Source organism: Mesoplodon mirus (assembly GCF_964341445.2).
Source record: "Mesoplodon mirus genome assembly, contig: HAP1_SCAFFOLD_2379, whole genome shotgun sequence".
Classification (NCBI taxonomy): domain Eukaryota; kingdom Metazoa; phylum Chordata; class Mammalia; order Artiodactyla; family Ziphiidae; genus Mesoplodon; species Mesoplodon mirus.
Window position 1 is genome coordinate 1 of NW_028294279.1, and position 21194 is coordinate 21194.

Consider the following 21194-nt stretch of genomic DNA (forward strand, 5'->3'; position numbering starts at 1 on the left):
ATTAACTTAGGACTTCTAACAGTTTTGTGGAGACGTAATTCGCATACCATATAACTCATCCATTTAACTATGATTATGACTGTTCCTCACACCTTACCACCTTTAGTTTCAAGAGTGCTTTGTGTTACCAAAAAGTACATAGTAACCCCCTTTAAAGCCATTTTGAGAGCTTTACAAAGAACACGGTTTTTTACTCTGGACCAGTGGTTTTCAACCTGGTGCAGTTTTGCCCATCCCACCCCCAGAGGCCATCTGGCATTGTCTAAAGATGTGTTTTATTATTATAACACTGGGGGGTTGGGGGTTGTCCATGCTACTGGCGTCTAGTGGTTAACGGCCACAGATGCTGCTAAACTTCCCACAGTGTACAGGACAGCCTGCCCAACAAAGAATTAACCTTTCCCAAATATCAATGGACTGAAGTTGAGAAAACCCTGCTCTGGACCACAAGTGTTAACGACTTCCCGAGGCCACATATCTCCTGTGTTAATTCAGAAGAGTCTCAACTGCAGGCGTGGAGGTAGCATGTCAGTTCTAGATCCTTTAACGAAAACAATTTGTGTAAATTTTTAAGAGAATTAATGGTTAATAGTGCTTATTTTTCTTTTTTGTGTGTGTGTATAGGGTTTGTGAAACAGGATCTGACCACCAACCTCTTAGTGATAATCAACAAACAAATAGTGAATATTTTGTTGACAGCCTTTTTGAGGAAGCTCAGAAGGTTGGTGCCAAATGTTTGTCTCCCACTGAACAAAAGAAACAGGTAAGTGTCCATAAATTTTTTCTTTCCCAGTGCTTCTCAACATATGGCCCTTTAGAGGTCAAAACTGTTTTCATAATAATAGTAAGATACTATTTACTGTTTTCACTGTGTTGAGTTTGCACCGATACTGCAAAAGCAGTGGTCGGCAAAACTGGCACCTTAGGAGGAATTGAGGTAGTGACACTACTCTGTACCAGTAACTACTGTATTCTTTCCTTGAACTTGCAGGGGGAAAAAACACTCGTTTCAATTAAAAATTTCCTTGATGAAGCAGTAAAATTGACACATTTCATTAATCCCCAGCTCTTTAATACACATCTTACAATATTCTATGTGATAAAATATGAAGTGTATGTAAAACATTTCTACAATATACAGAAGTATCTTAAGGAAAAGTACCATTGCTTGAGATACAAGCTGAACACTCTGCTTTTTCATGGTGTACTGTTTTTACATGAAAGTGATTTACAGACAACTAGTTATTCAGTCTTGGATATTCTGCAGACATTTTCTCAAAATGTATGAAGTAAATCTGACACTTCAAGGGAAACAACTTACAGTATTTATTGCAAATGATAAGATACGATTTTATCAACTTTTTTAAGTGAAAGTAAGAATTTTGATAACCTGCCATCATGCACTTGACAGCTTCCCAAAACTTAAAAGATATTTCTGATAGGATTATTGTCATATTAATAAATATACCTTTAAGTTTAAGATTCCATGTTCAGATTCTCAACTAACTATTTTTTTAATAAATTTATTTTTTATTTATTTATTTTTGGCTGCGTTGGGTCTTCATTTTTGCACGTGGGCTTTCTCTAGTTGCGGCGAGCGGGGGCTTCTCTTCGTTGCAGTGTGCATGCTTCTCACTGCGATGGCTTCTCTTGTTGAGGAGCACAGGCTCTAGGCGCGCAGGCTTCAGTAGTTGTGGCACGTGGGCTCAGTAGCTGTGGCTTGCAGGCTCTAGAGTGTAGGCTCCGTAGTTGTGGCACACGGGCTTAGTTGCTCCACGGCACGTGGGATCTTCCCAGACCAGAGATCGAACCTGTGTCGCCTGCATTGGCAGGCAGATTCTTAGCCACTGTGCCACCAGGGAGGTCCCTCGACTTTTTTTTTTTTTTTAGTTGAAGTACAGTTGATTTAAAATGTTGTGTTAAGAAATTCCCTGGCCGTCCAGTGGTTAGGACTCTGAGCTTTCCCTGCTGAGGACACAGGTTCAGTCCCTCGCTGGGGAGCTAAGATCCCACAAGCCACGTGGCATGGCCAAAAAAAGAAAAAAGTTGTGTTAGTTTCAGATGTACAGCAAAGTGAGTCTGTTTTTTTATATATATATAACATATATATAATATATATAATACATATAATGTATATAAAAATATATATGATATATATAATATATATAAAATATATGTGTTATATATATTTTTCAAATTCTTTTTCATTATAGGTTATTACAAGATAGTGAATATAAGTTCTGTGTGCTATGCAGGAGGCCCTTGTTGTTTATCTATTTTATATGTAGTAGTGTTTATCTGTTAATCCCAAACTCCTAATTTATCCCTCACCCCACCTTTCCCCTTCAGTAGCCATAAGTTTGTTTTCTATATCTATGAGTCTGTTTCTGTTTTGTAAATATATTCACTTGTATCATTTTTTTAGATTCTACATAAGGGTTATCATGTGATATTTTCAACTAACTTTTTTTTTTGCGGTACGCAGGCCTCTCACTGTTGTGGCCTCTCCCGTTGCGGAGCACAGGCTCCGGACGCACAGGCCCAGCAGCCATGGCTCACGGGCCTAGCCGCTCCGCGGCATGTGGGATCTTCCCAGACTGGGGCACGAACCTGTGTCCCCTGCATCAGCAGGCGGACTCTCAACCACTGCACCACCAGGGAAGCCCTCAACTAACTTTTGAGATACTACCACTTACTACATTTTGAGGTAGTATCTTGGAAAAGCTATTAAAATGCTTTTTGCAACTACATATCTGTTTGAGGCTTGATTTTTGTTTTTTTTAATGTACTTCAATCAAAATGCCATATCACAGCAGACTGAAGGCAGCAGCAATTATGAGAATCTAGCTGGCTTTTCGAAGTCAGACATGAAAGAGATCCCTTTACTCTAATTTGCCTTAAAATTTTTTTAAATATATTTTTTATTTATTTTATTTGGTTGCACTGTGTCTCAGTTGCGGCAGGCGGGCTCCTTAGCTGTGGCATGCAAACTCTTAGTTGCGACACGCATGTGAGGTCTAGTTCCCTGACCAGGGATCGAATCTGGACCCCCTGCATTGAGAGCTCGAAGAGAGTTCTTTAGTTCTTCAGACTGAAGTCTGAAGGGCTTAGGTTGAAAAATAGCAGCCCGGTTCCTCCATGGCCATGATATCTAATTCCCAGAGGTAATCACTACCCAGAGGTAGTCTTAACTATTTCTTCTTGTATAAAGACTGTATTTCTAAGAATATACTAAAAATGATAGTTCTTGATTTTTTAGGTTTTTTCAAATTATGTATTGACTTTTTTAAAATAGAAAATGAGAATTTAGCTCTTATTCTTCCTTCCCCTCATCCCCAAACCACCTCCTCTCATTTGACTAACATAATTATATCATAATTTGGGATTAAATCAATTATCATTGTTTATATCTTTATGACTTTGTAAATACTGTCCAGCATCACTGAGTCATATAGTGTGTGATGATATTTCTTTTCCTGACTGCCTTTTAAATTTTCACTAGAATTAGTAGTTTTTTCCCTTCCAGTTTGCCTTTATTTTCTTTGTGGCTGTCATTAATTTATCCCTGAACTCTGATAGAAGGCTGTATCTTTTTCCAGTATGTTTGAACATATTAGATAATTTTACCAGTTTACTTTTTTCTGAAGGACAACTGTGGTGAAGCCCTTCTTTCTCCGATGTCCTCTAGGGGAGTTACACTGCTGCTGCCCTGGAATCTATGATCCTGAGCACTTTATTTATCTCTCCTCTCACTTCTGGTGCACTGAATTCTGTGCCTCTCCCAACCCCTACCCTGTATGTTTCTAATTTTATGAAGCCAGTCTTGAGGTGTTTTATGCAGAAAGTGCGTGTAAAAAGAGTGCGTGGGAAATGGATGGCTTAAAACCTTGCGCACCTGAATTTGCCTTTATTCTGCCTTCACACATGATTGATAGATTGCTGTTTTGGCATCTGAGCCTGTGTGTGTGGCATGTTTTTGCTCCCCGCAACCTATTAGAATCTTTTCTTTAATCTCCTCATGTTCTGATGGGCCTTGGTATAGATTCTTTTTCATTCATTCAATACAGAAACTTGTATTTTACTCTTCTAGGACATTTTCTCATGTTGCTTCTCGATATTTTGCTCCCCTCTGTTTCCTGTCTCTCTAGAGTATTTTTACTTAGATAATGGATCTCTGGGACTGAGTCTCTTATTATTTCTCCTGTTTTCCACCTCTTTGTTGTTTTGTTCTATTTTAATTGTAATATTTCTTCAACCTTATATTCAATCCTTTTGTTTAATTTCCATTTTAAGTTTCTAAGAGCTCTTTTGCTCCCTGAATATTCCCTCCTACTCCCTCTCAAACATCCTCTCTTATATAAGTGTATTAATTATCGTTTTTGCGTTTTTGTTTTTAAGTTTCTTCTGTTTTCCTCAGTGTCTTTTTTTTTTTTGGCCCATGCAGCTTGTGGGATAGTTCCTTGACCAGGGATTGAACCCCGGGCCCTCAGCAGTGAAAGTACCGGTCCTAACCACTGGACTGCTAGGGAATTCCCCTCCTCAGTATCTTTATGTACTCTTTTCCTATTTGTTTTGTTCTCATTCTTTTCTTTTTTTTTAATTAATTTTTATTGGAGTATAGTTGATTTACAATGTTGTATTAGTTTCTGCTGTACAGCGAAGTGAGTCAGTTACACATATACATATATCCACTCTTTTTTAGATTCTTTTCCTGTATAGGTTATTACAGAGTATTGAGTAGAATTCCCTGTGCTATACTGCAGGTCCTTATTAGTTGTCTGTTTTATATATGTGTTAATTCCAATCTCCCAATTTATCCCTCCCTGCCACTTTCCCCCTTGGTAACCATAAGTTTGTTTCCTACATCTGTGACTCTATTTCTTTTGTGTGAGTAAGTTCATTTGTACAATTTTTTTAGTTCTCTTTCTTTTCTGTGAGTACCATGAGAGCAGAGTCTTGGCAGTTTGGTTATAGGTAAAAAAAAAAAGAGGTAATATAATATAGTGGTTAAGAGTATGGATTCCAACCCCAGCTCCACCCTTACTGACCATGTGATATTGGGCAATTTAATTAATCTTTTGTGTTTCTAATTTCCCATCTATAAAAAGGATAATAATACCCACCTTGTGTGGATTTTAGGAGGATTAAATAAATACATGTAGGGAAAGTACTTTAAACAGTGTTTGGTACATGTAAGTGTACACACAAGTGCTCTCCCAGATAAGTACATAGACAGACAGACAGATAGATAGGCAGGCAGGCTAATAATATATGCTATCATTATTGTGATTGTTTTCCCTAACATCTTAGTGGAGTGCCTGTTACATATTAGGCACTCAATAAACATATGCTGAATGAATAAATGCTAGAGACAAGGGAAGGCCTCTAATAGTCTATTTTCTTAAATGGTTTTTTATAAGTCCTTCTGTGTTCAGCCTGAAGCATCCCTGCATCCTACTGTATTTCTGAACCTTTCTGTATTTCTACAGTGACTTCTTTGATTCAATGAGTGAATAAATAATGTTCTTAGGAGATGATCAACAAGATGTTGAGAGATGAAATATTGATAACAGTAACACTGATAGTTTATATTTGAAGGAATAGCCATTAATTACTCATAGTTTCTTTTCCCCCTTTATTCTTCTTAATATTCAAGTCATTTCAGAGTCATTCTCTAAACTGTTGAGAAGTCTGTTCTGGCCAGAAAGCTTTAGTGTCCTCTTAGACAGGGCACAGAATATTTTTGCAAATGACCTCTCTTAAAGAAGCTTATTAATGAATTATTTGAAAATATTATTCATTATGAACCATATTTTTTTTTTTTTTTCTTTTTGCGGTATGCGGGCCTCTCACTGTTGTGGCCTCTCCCGTTGCGGAGCACAGGCTCCGGACGCGCAGGCCCAGCGGCCATGGCTCACGGGCCCATCCGCTCCGCGGCACATGGGATCCTCCCAGACCGGGGCACGAACCCGTATCCCCTGCATCGGCAGGCGGACTCTCAACCACTGCGCCACCAGGGAGGCCCAATGAACCATATTTTATGTATACATTATAATTTTTGATATTTTACATTTGAAGCTTGCTGTTAAGAATGGTATATTTAAAAAATTTGTAGCTGTGTGCGGTGGTGGATGTTAAGTACACTTATTCTGTAATCATCTTGCAATAGATATATATATCAAACCATTATGTTGTATACCTAAGACTAATACAAGGTTATATGTCAGTTATATCTCTATTTTAAAGAAAAGATTGATACAGAAAATATACACTGATAGAAGAAAGTTTCAAGGGGCTTTTAGTTTATTAGTACACTTCATTTATTAACATGATGCATCTTGTTTCTTACTGCTTTGCAGGCAGATGTAAGTATAAAATTATGGAAAAATGGATTCACAGTCAATGATGATTTCAGAAGTTATTCTGATGGTGCAAGTCAGCAGTTTCTGAACTCCATCAAAAAAGGGTAAGCAGTCTTTGTAAATAGAGGGATATTTATTTATTTATTTATTTATTTAAAATTAATTAATTTATTTTTGGCTGTGTTGGGTCATCATTGCTGCCCGCGGGCTTTCTCTAGTTGAGGAGAGTGGGGGCTACTCTTTGTTGCGGTGCGTGGGCTTCTCACTGCGGTAGCTTCTCTTGTTGCGGAGCACGGGCTCTAGGTGCGTGGCCTTCAGTAGTTGTGGCACACGGGCTCGGTAGTTGTGGCTCGAGGCCTCTAGAGCGCAGGCTGAGTAGTCGTGGCGCAAGGGCTTAGTTGCTCCACGGCATGTGGGATCTTCCCAGACCAGGGCTCGAACCCGTGTCCCCTGCATTGGCAGGCGGATTCTTAACCACTGCACCACCAGGGAAGTCCAAGAAGAATATTTTAGATATATTTCATTTAGAAGATTCCTTTTAATGTTGTTCACATGTTCCTGTGCATTCAAAGACACTTTTTCTTTTATAAATTCAGATTTTTTCATAAGATGAGTTTTCTTAAAAGAACCACAGCTGTAATTTTGAAGGGTCAGGAATTTGAATTCTGACCAACCAAAAGCTGACTTAAATTAATTCACTTTTTTGTTTGTTTGTTTGTTTTTGTGGTACGCGGGCCTCTCACTGTGGTGGCCTCTCCCGTTGCGGAGCACAGGCTCTGGACACACAGGCTCAGTGGCCATGGCTCACGGGCCTATCCGCTCCGCAGCATGTGGGATCTTCCCAGACTGGGGCACGAGCCCGTGTCCCCTGCATCAGCAGGCGGACTCTCAACCACTGCGCCACCAGGGAAGCCCTACGTGTCTTTTTTTTTTTTTTTTTTTTTTTTTTTTTAGCTGCATTGGGTCTTCCTTCCTGTGCTCAGCTTTCTCTAGTTGCGGTGACTGGGAGCTACTCTTCATTGCAGTGCGTGGGCTTCTCATTGTGGTGGCTTCTCTTGTTGCGGAGCACAAGCTCTAGGCACGTGGGCTTCAGTAGTTATGGCACGCGGGCTCAGTAGTTGTGGCTCACGGGTTCTAGAGCTCAGGCTCAGTAGTTGTGGCATGTGGGCTCAGTAGTTGTGGCACACAGGCCACAGGGCCTTGAAGATATTGCTCCTATGTTTTCCTTTTCTTTTCTTTGTTTTTTAAATATTTATTTATTTTATTTATTTGGCTGCGCCAGGTCTTAGTTGCAGCATGTGGGATCTTTAGTGGCAGCACGTGCAATCTTTAGTTGATACATGCTGGATCTTTAGTTGCAGCATGTGGGATCTTTTAGTTTTGGCATGTGGGATCTAATTCCCTGACCAGGGATGGAACCTGGGCCCCCTGCATTGGGAGCGTAGAGTCTTAACCGCTGGACCACCAGGGAAGTCCCTTACTCCTATGTTTTCTTATAATTAAAGTTCTAACAGAACCTCCGATTACTCTTTCATGTTAGATTGATAGAAAGAAAATTAATGAATAAAAAGCATGAACATTCTTTCTGCAATTGATGCTCATATTCATGCTCTTGCTTTCCTAAAAAGATACACAAAATTAAATATCTGTCCTATGGCACTGTCCTTAGCACATGATTTTATGTGTAACATCAATTTAATGGTGTAATGTACTTATTTTGGTCAGTTTTTATTTCAGAAGGGTTGATAGTATTCTACATCTAACCAATTTTCAATATATACATACACATATAGGTCTGTATGTATGTATATGTACAACGTATATACAGATTTTAAATGGCTCTATATTATATAATATAATTAATTTGGAATCTTTTTCAAACTAATACAAAAGTTGCAAGTGTGGTACAAAGAACTTCTGTAAAAGCATTTGAGAGTAAGTTGCTAAAGTGATGCCCCATCATCCTGAATACTTTAGTTTGTATTTTTATTAAAAAGGAAATATATTTTCCTATGTAACCACAATACAACCATCTATTGATGTATAATATTATTACCAATTATTCCTCAGAATGTATTCAAGTTTCACTTTTTATCTTAATATTATCCTTTATAGCAAAAGCATCCAATTCAGAATTACACATTGCTTGTAAATGTCATGTCTCTTTAGTCTCCTTCAGGAGGGAACAGTTTCTCAGTTTTTGTTTTTGTCTGTTTTTAATGACCTTGACACTTGAAGATTATGGGCCCAAATTATATAGAATGTCTCTCAATTCAGATTTATCTGATTTCGTCCTCATGATAAGATTAAATTACACATTATTTGTAGTAATATCACAGAAGTAACGCTATCCTAACTTCAGTAGTAAGTTGGTCTTTGCTTTTCTTTATGGTTTTTTGCTTTTCTTTATAATTTTTTCATTTTATCTGTTTTTTTGAACTATGTAAATGCAATGTGTTTATTTTTTGTGTCTACTCAACTTATTTCTCTGGGATATTCATCCATGTTGTTGCATATAGCTATAGTTGGCATGAATCCCAGAAGCAATATAAGAAAGATAAATTTGATTATGTAAAATGCCAAACTGGGAATACTTGTTTCATATATATCCTGTAAATGGAATATATACATATTTCTTACAAATCAGTAAGAAAAAGATGAAAAGAGTATTTTATATGTTTGTACCATTTGATCTACTTTATAACAGAATAACAATGTGCATGTGGTAAAAATGAATGACATATATCCATATACTAACATGAGAAGATTTCTGTGGTATATTGCTTTTTTTTTTTTTAAAGCAGTTTGCAAAATACAGAATAGTGTGCATAGAATGATACCATCTTTGGAAAAAATATAATTATTATGTGGAATTTTACTATATAGAGAGAGAAAATTTAGGAGATACACCGCAAAGTTTTTTATTAGAGTGAGAGTGGAATTATAAGGACTGTCACTTTGGGGGTAGGGGGCTGTCATTTTCTTTCTTAAGTCTACATGTGTTTACATTTTTTTATGTCTTGTTTTTCTAGAACCAGCCTGTAGCTATATTTTCATTTTAAAGAATGAAATAAGAGCTTGATTTTTCTCTAACTGTATTATTTTAAATACATTTAGTTTTTATTGTATAGAATATATATGCCTCTTATTTCTGTATATTTTTCTATTCTTTTTACATGCACAGTATGTTTTTCAGAGAAAGAAAAAACATATTAGGGGCTTTATCACTTTCTTTCTTTACTTTCCAAGGGAATTACCTTTAGAATTACAGGGAGTTTTTGATAAAGAGGAGGTCGATGTTAAAGTTGAAGATAAGAAAAATGAAGTATGTATGTCAACGAAGCCTGTGTTCCAGCCCTTCTCAGGACAGGGTCACAGACTGGGAAGGTGAGTAGGCTCATGATCTGTAATTTCCATAAGCAGAGGTTTGACTAATATTCAGCTTGTCATTATTTTACTATGTAGACCACACATATAGAGTTATCATTTCTCCCATTGGAAATGAGATTTTTCATGTTAACTTTTATGAGAACTTCTAAGTCATATTCACCTTAGTGTAAATTAACATATGCTGGCACTATACTAAAAAGTCATGGTGGCTTTTTTGGTTTTGTCCGATCAAAAGTGCCTGGCTTAGTGAGGACGTTGGGCAAAATTGGGTGGATAAATCATTTTTTCTCCCTTGCACCCACCACTTGAGCTTTGCCATTAATGTCACAGAGTACATAGGCTAGCTTTTGGATATAAGGTTCTGTATTATAGTTACCAATGCCTTCAGCATTGTGTCCTCTGATCAGCATCTGAATTTTGAGGTAATAAAAGTGAAATAATGCCTGATAAAGTTAGTATCAGTATCAGAGCCTTTAATTATTGGGTTGGCCAAGAAGTTCGTTCGGGTTTTTCATACGCTCTTCCAAAAAACCCGAACGAACTTTTTGACCAGCCCAATATTTTCAAACTTTGCAGTATTCATCTTATCTAATTATGCCTATGGAAGAATATGCAAAGAGGTTAAATATAGGATTGCTTTCATTTTTATGAATTCTCATATATTAATTATGAAGATTGGTAAGGTATATAAATGCATATTCATCCACACATGGAAAAATATCCCAATGTGACTTTCAGAGTGATGAGGGAATACTTTGTTTCCTTTCATTTCCTTTATAACCCAAGGACTGTTCTCTACAGAGAACTTACAATTTCTTTTAGAAATTTTAACCTGGGGAGTAGGTAAAGGTAAAGTCCACGGATCTGTCAGCACTATAAAATTGTTCTGTAAGGCACGATTCAAATACATAAGTACACTCTTCAGGTATACTTACATAACAGTCCACAAGCTTACAAATTACTTAGATGTGCATAATTTTATTAGATTCCTATGATCATCATGTATGATGGATATAACTGATACTAATATCTTTTTCTGTTAGGGAACAGCTGTGACTAGCCAAAATCTTCCGAAAAGCTATACTCACTGTAAAGTTTTTATAGTAATTGTTTAATGATAAAGTTCTGCTTAATGAAAAACATGCATCTGACTTGTTGTCTGGATTTTCTTAGTGCTACACCAAAAATTGTTTCTAAAGCGAGGACTATTGAAGTTGAGAATAAAAATAAGTTGTCTACTGTCCCACTAAACAGTCTGGAACCCATCACTAATATACAGATCTGGTTAGCCAATGGGAAAAGGATTGTCCAGAAATTTAACATTTCTCATAGGTGAGTCTTCCATTTCATTATTTGTCTGATTTGTTCCCTAAGTTTTAATTGTATTTCTTCTTTTCGGGTCAGTCAACAGCTATTTTTAAGAACTAAGGATCTTAATAAATAGTTCTCTAAGCATAATGTTTCATGACAATGGAAATTCTTGGACATTAATGAAGTATTTTCAGTCTGTTTTATGGATTATCATTTCATTAGTTTTCCTGTTTACCTAGATACATAATTTTGAAAGAATTATTTTTAGTATGTTTTTAAGTTGATCATTAGCATTATGTGTGTATTTTTCTGTTAATTGTAGAAAAGGAATGATAATACAGGAAAGTACTGAAAGAAATTGAAATCAAGTTAAATTCCGTCACCCAGAGATAATCACTACTACTAGTTTGATGGATTTTTCCAGTCTTTTATCTCGTCTTAAAATGTTTTTTCATTTTAATTAAAGTAGGAACATATTGTATATAGGTTTCCAAGTCCCTGGGACCTCCTTTAAACTTTTTACATCTTCCCATCATTCTCTGAGCATTTTCTTGTTTATTGGCACAAAATATTTTTTCAGGTTCATTCTGTACGTTTTCTAAGAAGCCCTGGTTCTTTTTAGTGGCCAAGGGTATTGAGGATCTGGTTACTAGGTATACTTATTGCCACCATTCCAGGCCCTCTGCGTGGAAAGAGCTACAGGTGTCTCTACATACATACACATATGCATATATATACACAAACTAACACACATTGACAAATGTATTTCTATATCTTTGCGTAGCGAAAACCATGAGTTCACATAGATAGCTCTAATTTCAATCCACCACCACAGGGTTTATTCTAGTTTTCCCCTTTCCATATTTGTAATTAACTTCTTCACTTTCTTCAGTTTAACTTCCTTCAGTGAGAAACCTGGCTCCAGTTATTCTCAATATATTTATTATTATTTTTTAAAATGTTTATTTATTTATTGGTTGCGCTGGATCTTAGTTGCAGCAGGTGGGCTCCTTAGTTGCGGCTTGAGGGCTCCTTAGTTGTGGCATGTGAACTCTTAGTTGTGGTATGCATGTGTGACCTAGTTCCCTGACCAGGAATTGAACCTGGGCCCCCTTCGTTGGGAGCACAGAGTCTTAACCTCTGCGCCACCAGGAAAGCCCCCAATATATTTATTTATTGATCAGTTCTCCTACATGTAACCAGTCTCCTTCTTCTACTGCTGCCTCCTCCCCAGCCTGGAAGCCTCCCTCTTCCTGCTGGGTCTCTTGACACATCACATCATGCCAATGCCCTGTTTGCCTTCCTGGGCTCTGGCAGTCAGTGCTGCCTATCTTCCCCCATGAGTGGTCACTTTCCACCTCTTTCTGGTTCTGACACACTGCAGTTGGCCCCTCCTCTGTATGAATGCTCTTTTTATTCTGCTTGAGACAGCCTGCTGTGTACCACCTCTCCTATATTCCTAACCCATCTTGGCTTCTGACACTCTGCACTGAACACCTCTTCTGTGTGGACACACTCCTAACCCTGCTCATACTGCAACCGTCCCCACCTGCCTTCCTCTACATGGGCGCCCTCCTCCTGCTGGTCAGACTCTGTCTGACACCAGGAAGATGGGCCGCTTTCCTGTACAGATGTCCTCTTCACCCAACCTGGACTCGGATTCCCTGATCTGGGCCACCACAACTCCCTCTCATATCTGGCCTGTATGCCAGTAGGTTCTCATTATTATCTATTTTATACATAGTAGTGTATATATGTCAATCCCACTCTCCCAGTTCGTCTCACCCTACCCTTCCCCCATTGGTAACCACAAGTTTGTTCTCTACAACTCAGGTTTGTTTCTTTTTAGGGAAATAAAATATTTTAATCCCAACTTCTTTGTCTAGAAAAATACTTCTGGCATTTTCAATAACAATTAGTTACCTACCATTTTTTTTCCCTGAATGACTTGAAGCATTTAAAAACCTTTGACTGGCCAACGGTATTTATTAAGTGATAATTAAGCAAGCTTTGTATTTTAATTGGACTGTTTAGTCCAGTTTTTGTAATGTTGTATAATATCCTGAACTAGTTAGGTTTAAGGCTACCATCTTGCTTTTTGTTTTCTCTTTACCCCATGTCTTTTTATTCTTCACTCCTCCTTTCTTGCCTCTTTTTGAGCTTAATGAGTATTATTTTTTATCCTCTCATAGCTTTTTAGATTGGCATTTCTTTATTCTTGTAGTAGTATTGTAGAGATCACAGTACACATTTTTAATTTTTACTGCACAGTTCCTTTAATCTTTATTGGGTTTTTTAAATTTATATTCTTTGCCATAAGCTTCAGCCTTTCGTTATCCAATTGTTGGTACCCCAATAAATACAAGTGACCATTTTCTTGATTTTTTTGGTAACCTGCACAGATTAACAGGGTGGCAACTGGTGAATTTGATTGAATGGGAAAATTCTGTCTTTGATGATGTCATATTTCATTAATTCTTGTTTGCACATTTTTTCACATTTTAGCATCTCTGAAATGGGGATGCATCCTTATAATTTCTTGTTGGCCATATGGCAGTCATGACACAATTGACTTTGCCTTGGCATCTGCCTCAAAGCATGCAGAACAAGCGTCAGCTCGATGAAAGATCATCCCAGAGACAGTAGTGGAGAACTTTTCAAAGTACTGCTGTATCATCAACACACCCGATGATACAGAAAGGAGTATTATATGGAAAAACATGTACATCAATGACTGAATCAGAAGTGATTTGAAGGATCTGAGTCTGAATAACGTTCAACTGTTAGGAATGACTTCACCATTTTATTCTAATCTTATTACGGAGGAAAGTGATTTGATGAATGTTTGTGTGAAAATTAGTTAAAAGTGCTCTTTCAATAAATATAAAAATTCTTAGTGTTTAAGAAACTATTTTGTCATAATCTGGATTTTTTACAATTTTAGTAGTATATAAAATGACAAGTCTTAGAATCAGTGGCATCTCAGGGGGGTTTTTTTGGCCGTGCCGCCTGGCTTGCAGGATCGCAGCTCCCCGACCAGGGATTGAACCCAGGCCATGGCAGTGAAAGCCCGGAATCCTAACCACTAGGCCACCAGGGAACTCCCAGTGGCCTCTTAATTTCGATGAACTGTATACGTACTTTCCCTTTCTAAATACACACGCATATACTTACATGAACATAACTTTGAGCTACCTTCAAGATTGCAGTGATTGGGAGGACTTCCCTGGTGGCGCCGTGGTTAAGAATCCGCCTGCCAATGCAGGGGACACGGGTTCGAGACCTGGTCTGGGAAGATCCCACATGCCGCAGAGCAACGAAGCCCGTGCACCACAACTACTGAGCCTGCACTCTAGAGCCTGCGAGCCACAACTACTGAGCCCATGTGCCACAACTACTGAAGCCCACACACCTAGAGCCCATGCTCTGTAACAAAGACAAGCCACCGCAATGAGAAGCACGTGCAATGCAACGAAGAGTAGCCCCCGCTTGCCGCAGCTAAAGAAAGCCCGCGTGCAGCGACGAAGATCAAATGCAGCCAAAAATAAATAAATAAATATTTTAAAATCACTGTTATTAAAAAAAAAAAAGACTGCAGTGATTATATTACACTATAGTGTTCATTATACTAACTGAAAGTCTACGGGCACTGGGTTAAGAATTTTCTTAACTAGATTTGAAGCACAGCCTGACGTGTTATTGAAGAGATACAGCCTGTGTCTGTGTAGGATTACTGGTTGGACCATTTCTGATCCATTCAGAGCAAGATATATAGATTTTTCTGTTATAGAAACTTGCAGGCATATGCAAAAGCAAAGAGAGGATATAATGATCCATCATCACTCAGTTCCCACTGAACTATGTTAAGCAAATCCCAGACTTCATATAGTTTCATAGGTAGATATTTCAGAGTGTGTTTCTAAAAAATAGAGACTCAAAATGTAACTATAATACCCTTGTCACATCTAAGATAAGGAATAGTAATTCCTGACTATTATCAGGGGTGAACCTTTAAAAGGTAGCCCAAGTGAGTACTTACATCATCATAATTTGATTATTCTGTATTAACATAGCCAGGTATCATCACAAGTTATTACCTTAAATTAACTAATTCGGGTCTTCATAAAATTATATTAATAGTTTGTGCTATTTTGCAGGGTAAGCCACATCAAAGACTTCATCGAAAAATACCAAGGATCTCAAAGAAGTCCTCCCTTTTCCCTGGCAACAGCTCTTCCTTTCCTCAAATTACTAGATGAAACACTCACACTGGAAGAAGCCAATTTACAGAATGCTGTAATCATTCAAAGACTCAAAAAAAACGCTGAACCTTTTAAAGAACTTTCATAACATTGATTTTTGATACACTGAGTGGAAAGTTTCCAGAAAAATGATGGTCATAAGTGGACATGCACACCAAAATGAGGGGGAAGTCAGATTTGCTGGGCTTTGCACTATTTAACTCCCTCCTGATGAGAAGATTTTAAAATAAGTACAAGTTAGGAAAATAAACTATGACTGGAAACTATATTCAGTGAACTTTTCCCAGAAGGCTACTCAGAAAGAAAAATAGACTTATTTTCAAATACCAGTTATTTAACGTAAGATATATTAAATAACTATATCATTTAAAATCTTAATACGGCATAAATTAGCAAATACGTTCATAGCATCTTTCATTCAAACATCATTCCCAAACAGCAGTGATTTGTTTAAATGTTAGCTGTCTCAGACTTTTTTAAATAGCAATACATTAAAAAATTATACATGGCAGGTTAAAAACATCAATGCAATTTTTTTATATCTGAGATACAGTCAAAAGGCTGGAAGGAACTGCTTTCACCACAGCTATGCCTCAACCTCAGAAGTGTTCCCAATTAGCATTATCTCATGGTAAGATACACTCAAACATTAACTTGGCAACAGTATCTGGGATGTATTTTCATTTAAGAATAAAACTGTGTAGCTTAGTATAAGCCAGTATCAATCTGCTGACATACATTTCAACATTTTCGAGACGTATAAATTTAAAAGAATTCTTTTTTCTCTAGGAACCGCAGTTTATCCCCTACTTTATTTTCTTTCAAAAATTAGGGATTTGGGGGCTTCCGTGGTGGCGCAGTGGTTGAGAGTCCGCCTGCCGATGCAGGGGACACGGGTTCGTGCCCCGGTCCGGGAAGATCCCACATGCCGCGGAGCGGCTGGGCCCGTGAGCCATGGCCGCTGAGTCTGCGCATCCGGAGCCTGTGCTCCGCAACGGGAGAGGCCACAACAGTGAGAGGCCCGCGTACCGCAAAAAAAAAAAAAAAAAAAAAAAATGAGGGGTTTGTTCTTCGTTAACGTGCGGAGTGGACCGTTTGTTTGCCTCACGTAGAACCTAATGCTAGTGTTGTCATGTTACTAATTAACATTTTTAAATGCGCCGTGTAAAGTATGGTTTTCTACTTCATACACCACACAGCTCATTTATATATTACAGGAGTAGTTATTACATTCTGATGTCACTAAGGAAAACATGCTAGTTTTTTTTTTTTTTTTTGCGGTACGCGGGCCTCTCACTGCTGTGCCCTCTCCCTCCGCGGAGCACAGGCTCCGGACGTGCTGGCTCAGCGGCCATGGCTCACGGGCCCAGCCGCTCTGCGGCATGTGGGATCTTCCCGGACCGGGGCACGAACCTGTGTCCCCTGCATCGGCAGGCGGACTCTCAACCACTGCGCCACCAGGGAAGCCCAAACATGCTAGATTTTTAACTAAAACTGGCTACACTCAGTATTTCCCTGTCAGATTAAATCCCCTTGCCTGACAATAAGTTTAAGAAGCTTTTTGCAGACGATCTATTGAATCATATTTAAAGTGAAATATACATTGAATGTGCCAAGGCACTAAGTGGCCATGCCTAACAGCAGTAATGTTCATAGGGTGCTGGATGTCTGCTGGAAAGAGCAGTTCTCAAACTTTTTGGTCTCAAGACCTGTTGCTTATGTGGGTTATAAATACTAATATTATATTTAAAATAAAAACTTATAAAATATTCATTAAAAATAACATGTTAATATAAAGAACATTTTTATGAACAGTGTCTCTTTTCCAAAATTTAAAAAGATTTAGTGAGAAACGTGGCATTGTATTTCATTTTTTGGAAATATCTTTACTGTCTGATTTAAAGAAGACAGATGGAATCTCATCTGCTTCTGTATGTCTGTTGCAGTATCACACATCATGTAGCCTATAGTAAATGCTACTGTACATTCATGAGAAAGTGAAAAAAAGCAAATAACATCTTAGTATAATTATGAAAATAGTTTTGACCTTGCAGGACCCTTGCAAGAGCTAATCTTATAAAAGCAGTGATTTGCAGTGATTCTCAGGCCTTAATGTGTAAGAATCACTTGGGAAGCTTTTCAGAATGTCTATTACCTGCCACCTACCACACACATTTTAACGGTTCATTGTATTTGGGATGGGTTCCAGATGTCTACATTTTTAATCCCAAGTAATTCTTAGGTATGTAGTAGGAGAACCAGTCTTCAGGAAATCCTGCACTAAGCTTCCACCCTAATAAAATAAAACCTGTGTGCTGCATCATGGACAGTGCAAGACTCAACTGAAATCGGACTGTTAGACCTTTAAATTTTATTGTAATCCACCAGTTTGTTCTTAGACTGTCCTCCCACCCTTTAATTCTGAACTAATCATGAGATAAACCTGTGCTTTATCTTCTGTAAGCACAGCTGAGACAAGGCTGCAACATTTTTTTTTTTTTTTGGCGGTCTGCGGGCCTCTCACTGTTGTGGCCTCTCCCGTTGCGGAGCACAGGCTCCGGATGCGCAGGCTCAGCGGCCATGGCTTACGGGCCCAGCCGCTCCGCGGCATATGGGATCCTCCCGGACCGGGGCACGAACCCGTATCCCCTGCATTGGCAGGCGGACTCTCAACCACTGCGCCACCAGGGAGGCCCAAGGCTGCAACATTTAAATGAGTTTTTTATTAAAGGCTCAGGGACAACAAAAGGGAAATAAACACATAACTAGATGACCTGATTTATAAGGTATACCTTATGTTTGAAGTTCATTTTAAGAATGCTTCCTTTTCTAGCTCGCAGCCTTCTAGGTGGTAGAGGTCTTTTTATCAAGAAGAGAGGGAGAACAAAGGAGAGCCTTTTCCTTTTGTCATATACCCTCAGAAATGAACAGATATATAATAGAAAATATTTATTGTCTGTAACGTTTACGGCTGTGGTAGAGTCGTCTCTTTAGTAAAACAAAAATAATGGCATTCTTAAAAAAATGAGAGGATGGTAAAATCAGATATAATGTAAGTCATTGTTAATATATTTTCAAGAATCTAAGAAAATGTTTCATATAGGCCTATCATGAAGCATTTTATAATTTTCATTTGCATAAATATAAGTCAATTTTTGATTCTCCATATATTTCTATAAAGGGGCTTCTTGTTGGAAATATTTTTCTTGTACATATAAAAAGACCTCCTTTGTGGATTTTCCAGTTTATAGTAATAACCAAAAGACACATTAGAGATTTTCTTGTGTGTACATGCAGAATACACCCCAGTGAGAAGTTCTGTAGAGAAAGACCTGCCATCAGCAAGAACCCTCATTTTTGTAACTGTGAAAACTCTGATTAATGTGGATGATATACTTAAAGGTTTTCTAAAGTGAGAACCATCTGATAAAGCTTTTTACATTAAAGTTTAAAATTCTAAAGTTGTTAGTTAAATATGTAGAATACCCAAAACATGTTGACTTTAGAAAACAAACCGAATTTAGCAAGGGAAGGCAAACTTGAAAATAAAGCCAGCATCTTAGATGTGGAATACAGTTTGACCTAAGTAGTTTCAAAAGTGGCATCAATCAGTGTAAAACCATTGTTGGGGGTGATATGCAGAAGTACATATCTAATTTTACAGATTCTAATTTATTGGTTAAATTACTATGCATTATCCAGGTTATAAAGATGATCTTATTTATTTTATATACTTCTGTCATTCAGAATACTTTTCATTATACTTAATTGTGTTGAAATTATGTATGCATCTATTTCAGTGCCTTGAAGTATTTTGAAAGCAATCTTGCTAATGGTTAAAGAACTGTTGTCTTAAAGATGAAATACTTACTGTCCATTAAAAGGATCAGTGAGACAATTTACATTTGTTTGTTATGAAATAGTTACATAGGGATGCATTTGTCATTTTTATTTGGCAAAGTCATTCAGTTTGAGAATCAACAAACATTTATTAGGTGCTTTCTGTTTGCCAGGTACTTTAACCAATGTTACTTTCATTTAGTACTCAGAAGTGTTAAAATGTGATATTTTTAATACTAACTCAATGGTTGTGTTTACTTCTTACACCATCCTTTGTGTCCTTAGTTGAACTAGCATGAAGACTCCTTAGTAAGATTTACCCCTTTGCTCTTAGTACAAACCATTTAATTTAAACATTGCTCATCACACTGAATCTTCAAATAGAAGTGGCTTATTCAGTAGACTAATATTTGGCTCTTTGTCACTTGATTTAAATGTATGTTTTTTGCACAGATAATTCATATTCATTGGAGAAAATTATACAGTTACGCTAAAATGATCTTTAGCTCACCTGTTATTCCACCCTTCAGAGATAACCACTAATAACGTATTGGTGTGCATCCTTTCAGATGTTTTTAAGTGTATCAGTCTTTAGTTTTGTTTCCAAAGGCAGGCTTCTTGATTATTGTCGGCCTGTTTTATTTATTGAAGTCTATTTGTCTTTAAAAATTGCATTAGGAATATACTATCACTTTAAGCAGAACAGTAACTGTTAGGGGAAAAACTGCCTTTTAGTTACATTTCTGTGCAAAAAAGAGAGGGAGGTGTTTTTTGTTTTTTTTCTGTTGCCCACTTCCCTTCAAAAGTAAAATTGTGGTAGTACATGCAACACAGTATAAGTATTGTAAGTGAAGTGTTTCCAAACCTGCAGAAATTGCATATAAAGTGTTGTGCTCAAACATAAATTATCCAAAGAAACTCACCTTGAGTTTGTTTAGTTTCCAAGAAATTAAATATTTAACACATGCATTACCTAGTTATCTTTGCACTGTTTGCTAGGGCTGCAATCAAGGAAACTGAAGGTACCCGTTTTCTAGATTAAGGAATTGAGGCATAGAAAATGGGATGACTTGCTTTATACCGGGTAGTGTATACTTTCGGGTTAGATTTAGCTGTAATAGGAAATCCAAAATAATGGCTTACAGAATACATTTTATTTTATTTCCCATGCAGAAGTCCGGAGGGAAGCAGTTCAGAGCTGCTAGATCAAAAGTCATGACTCCAGTATTGTTAATCTGCGGATCTCAGCACCAGTTAACTTAAGGTCTTCAGATAGCCTGTTGGCACCAGCCATCACATTTGCATTTCATCATTTCATCCAGTAGAAGCATATCCATTCCCTTTTTTAAAAAAGCTATTGAGATGTAATTCACATACCTTACAATTCACCCATTTAAAGTGTACAACTCAGTGTTTTTTTAGTATATTCACAGGATTGTGCAGCCATCACAATCTGATTTTAGAACATTTTTATCTCTAAAAGAAACCCCATTAATAGTCTTTCTCCACCCTCAGTTCTAGACAGCCACAAGTCTACATTCTTCCTATAGGTTTATTTATTTGGACATTTTCATGTAAATGGAATCAACAATATGTGGTCTTTTGTGACTGGCTTTTTTCACAACATAATGTTTTTAAGGTTCATCCATGTCGTTTTTATTGCTGAATAATAGTCCATTGTATGAATATTCCTAACCTAAATAGCCATTAGCTGATGGACATTTGGGTTGTTTCCACTTTTTAGCTATTAAAAATAGTGCTGCTATGAACATTTGTGTTCAGGTTGTTGCGTGATCATGTTTTCATCTCTGTTGCCTCCTCAGGAGTGGAATAAATGCTGGGTCGTATAATTTCATACTTAACTTTTGAAGAACTGCCAAACTTCTCCAAAGCACCGGCACAGTTTACATGCCCACTAGCAATGTATGATTTTCCACATTCTCCCCAGCGCTTGTTACTGTCTTTTTATATAATTATAGCCCTCCTAGTGGAGTGGTATCTTGTAGTTTTGCATTTCCCTAATGACATG

The 21194-nt window shown here is 37.5% G+C and overlaps 1 protein-coding gene across 1 annotated transcript; it reads left to right on the forward strand.

Moving 5' to 3' along the window:
- Window positions 1-592: 592 nt before the first annotated feature.
- On the forward strand, window positions 593-20934 carry LOC309798246 (UBX domain-containing protein 2A-like; the record flags this gene model as incomplete). Its single annotated transcript, XM_082646491.1, has 6 exons — window positions 593-763; window positions 6360-6466; window positions 9612-9749; window positions 10926-11084; window positions 15221-15956; window positions 20339-20934. Coding segments are annotated over 5 exons (768 nt in total), but the record flags the coding sequence as incomplete, so codon positions are not given.
- Window positions 20935-21194: the final 260 nt, after the last annotated feature.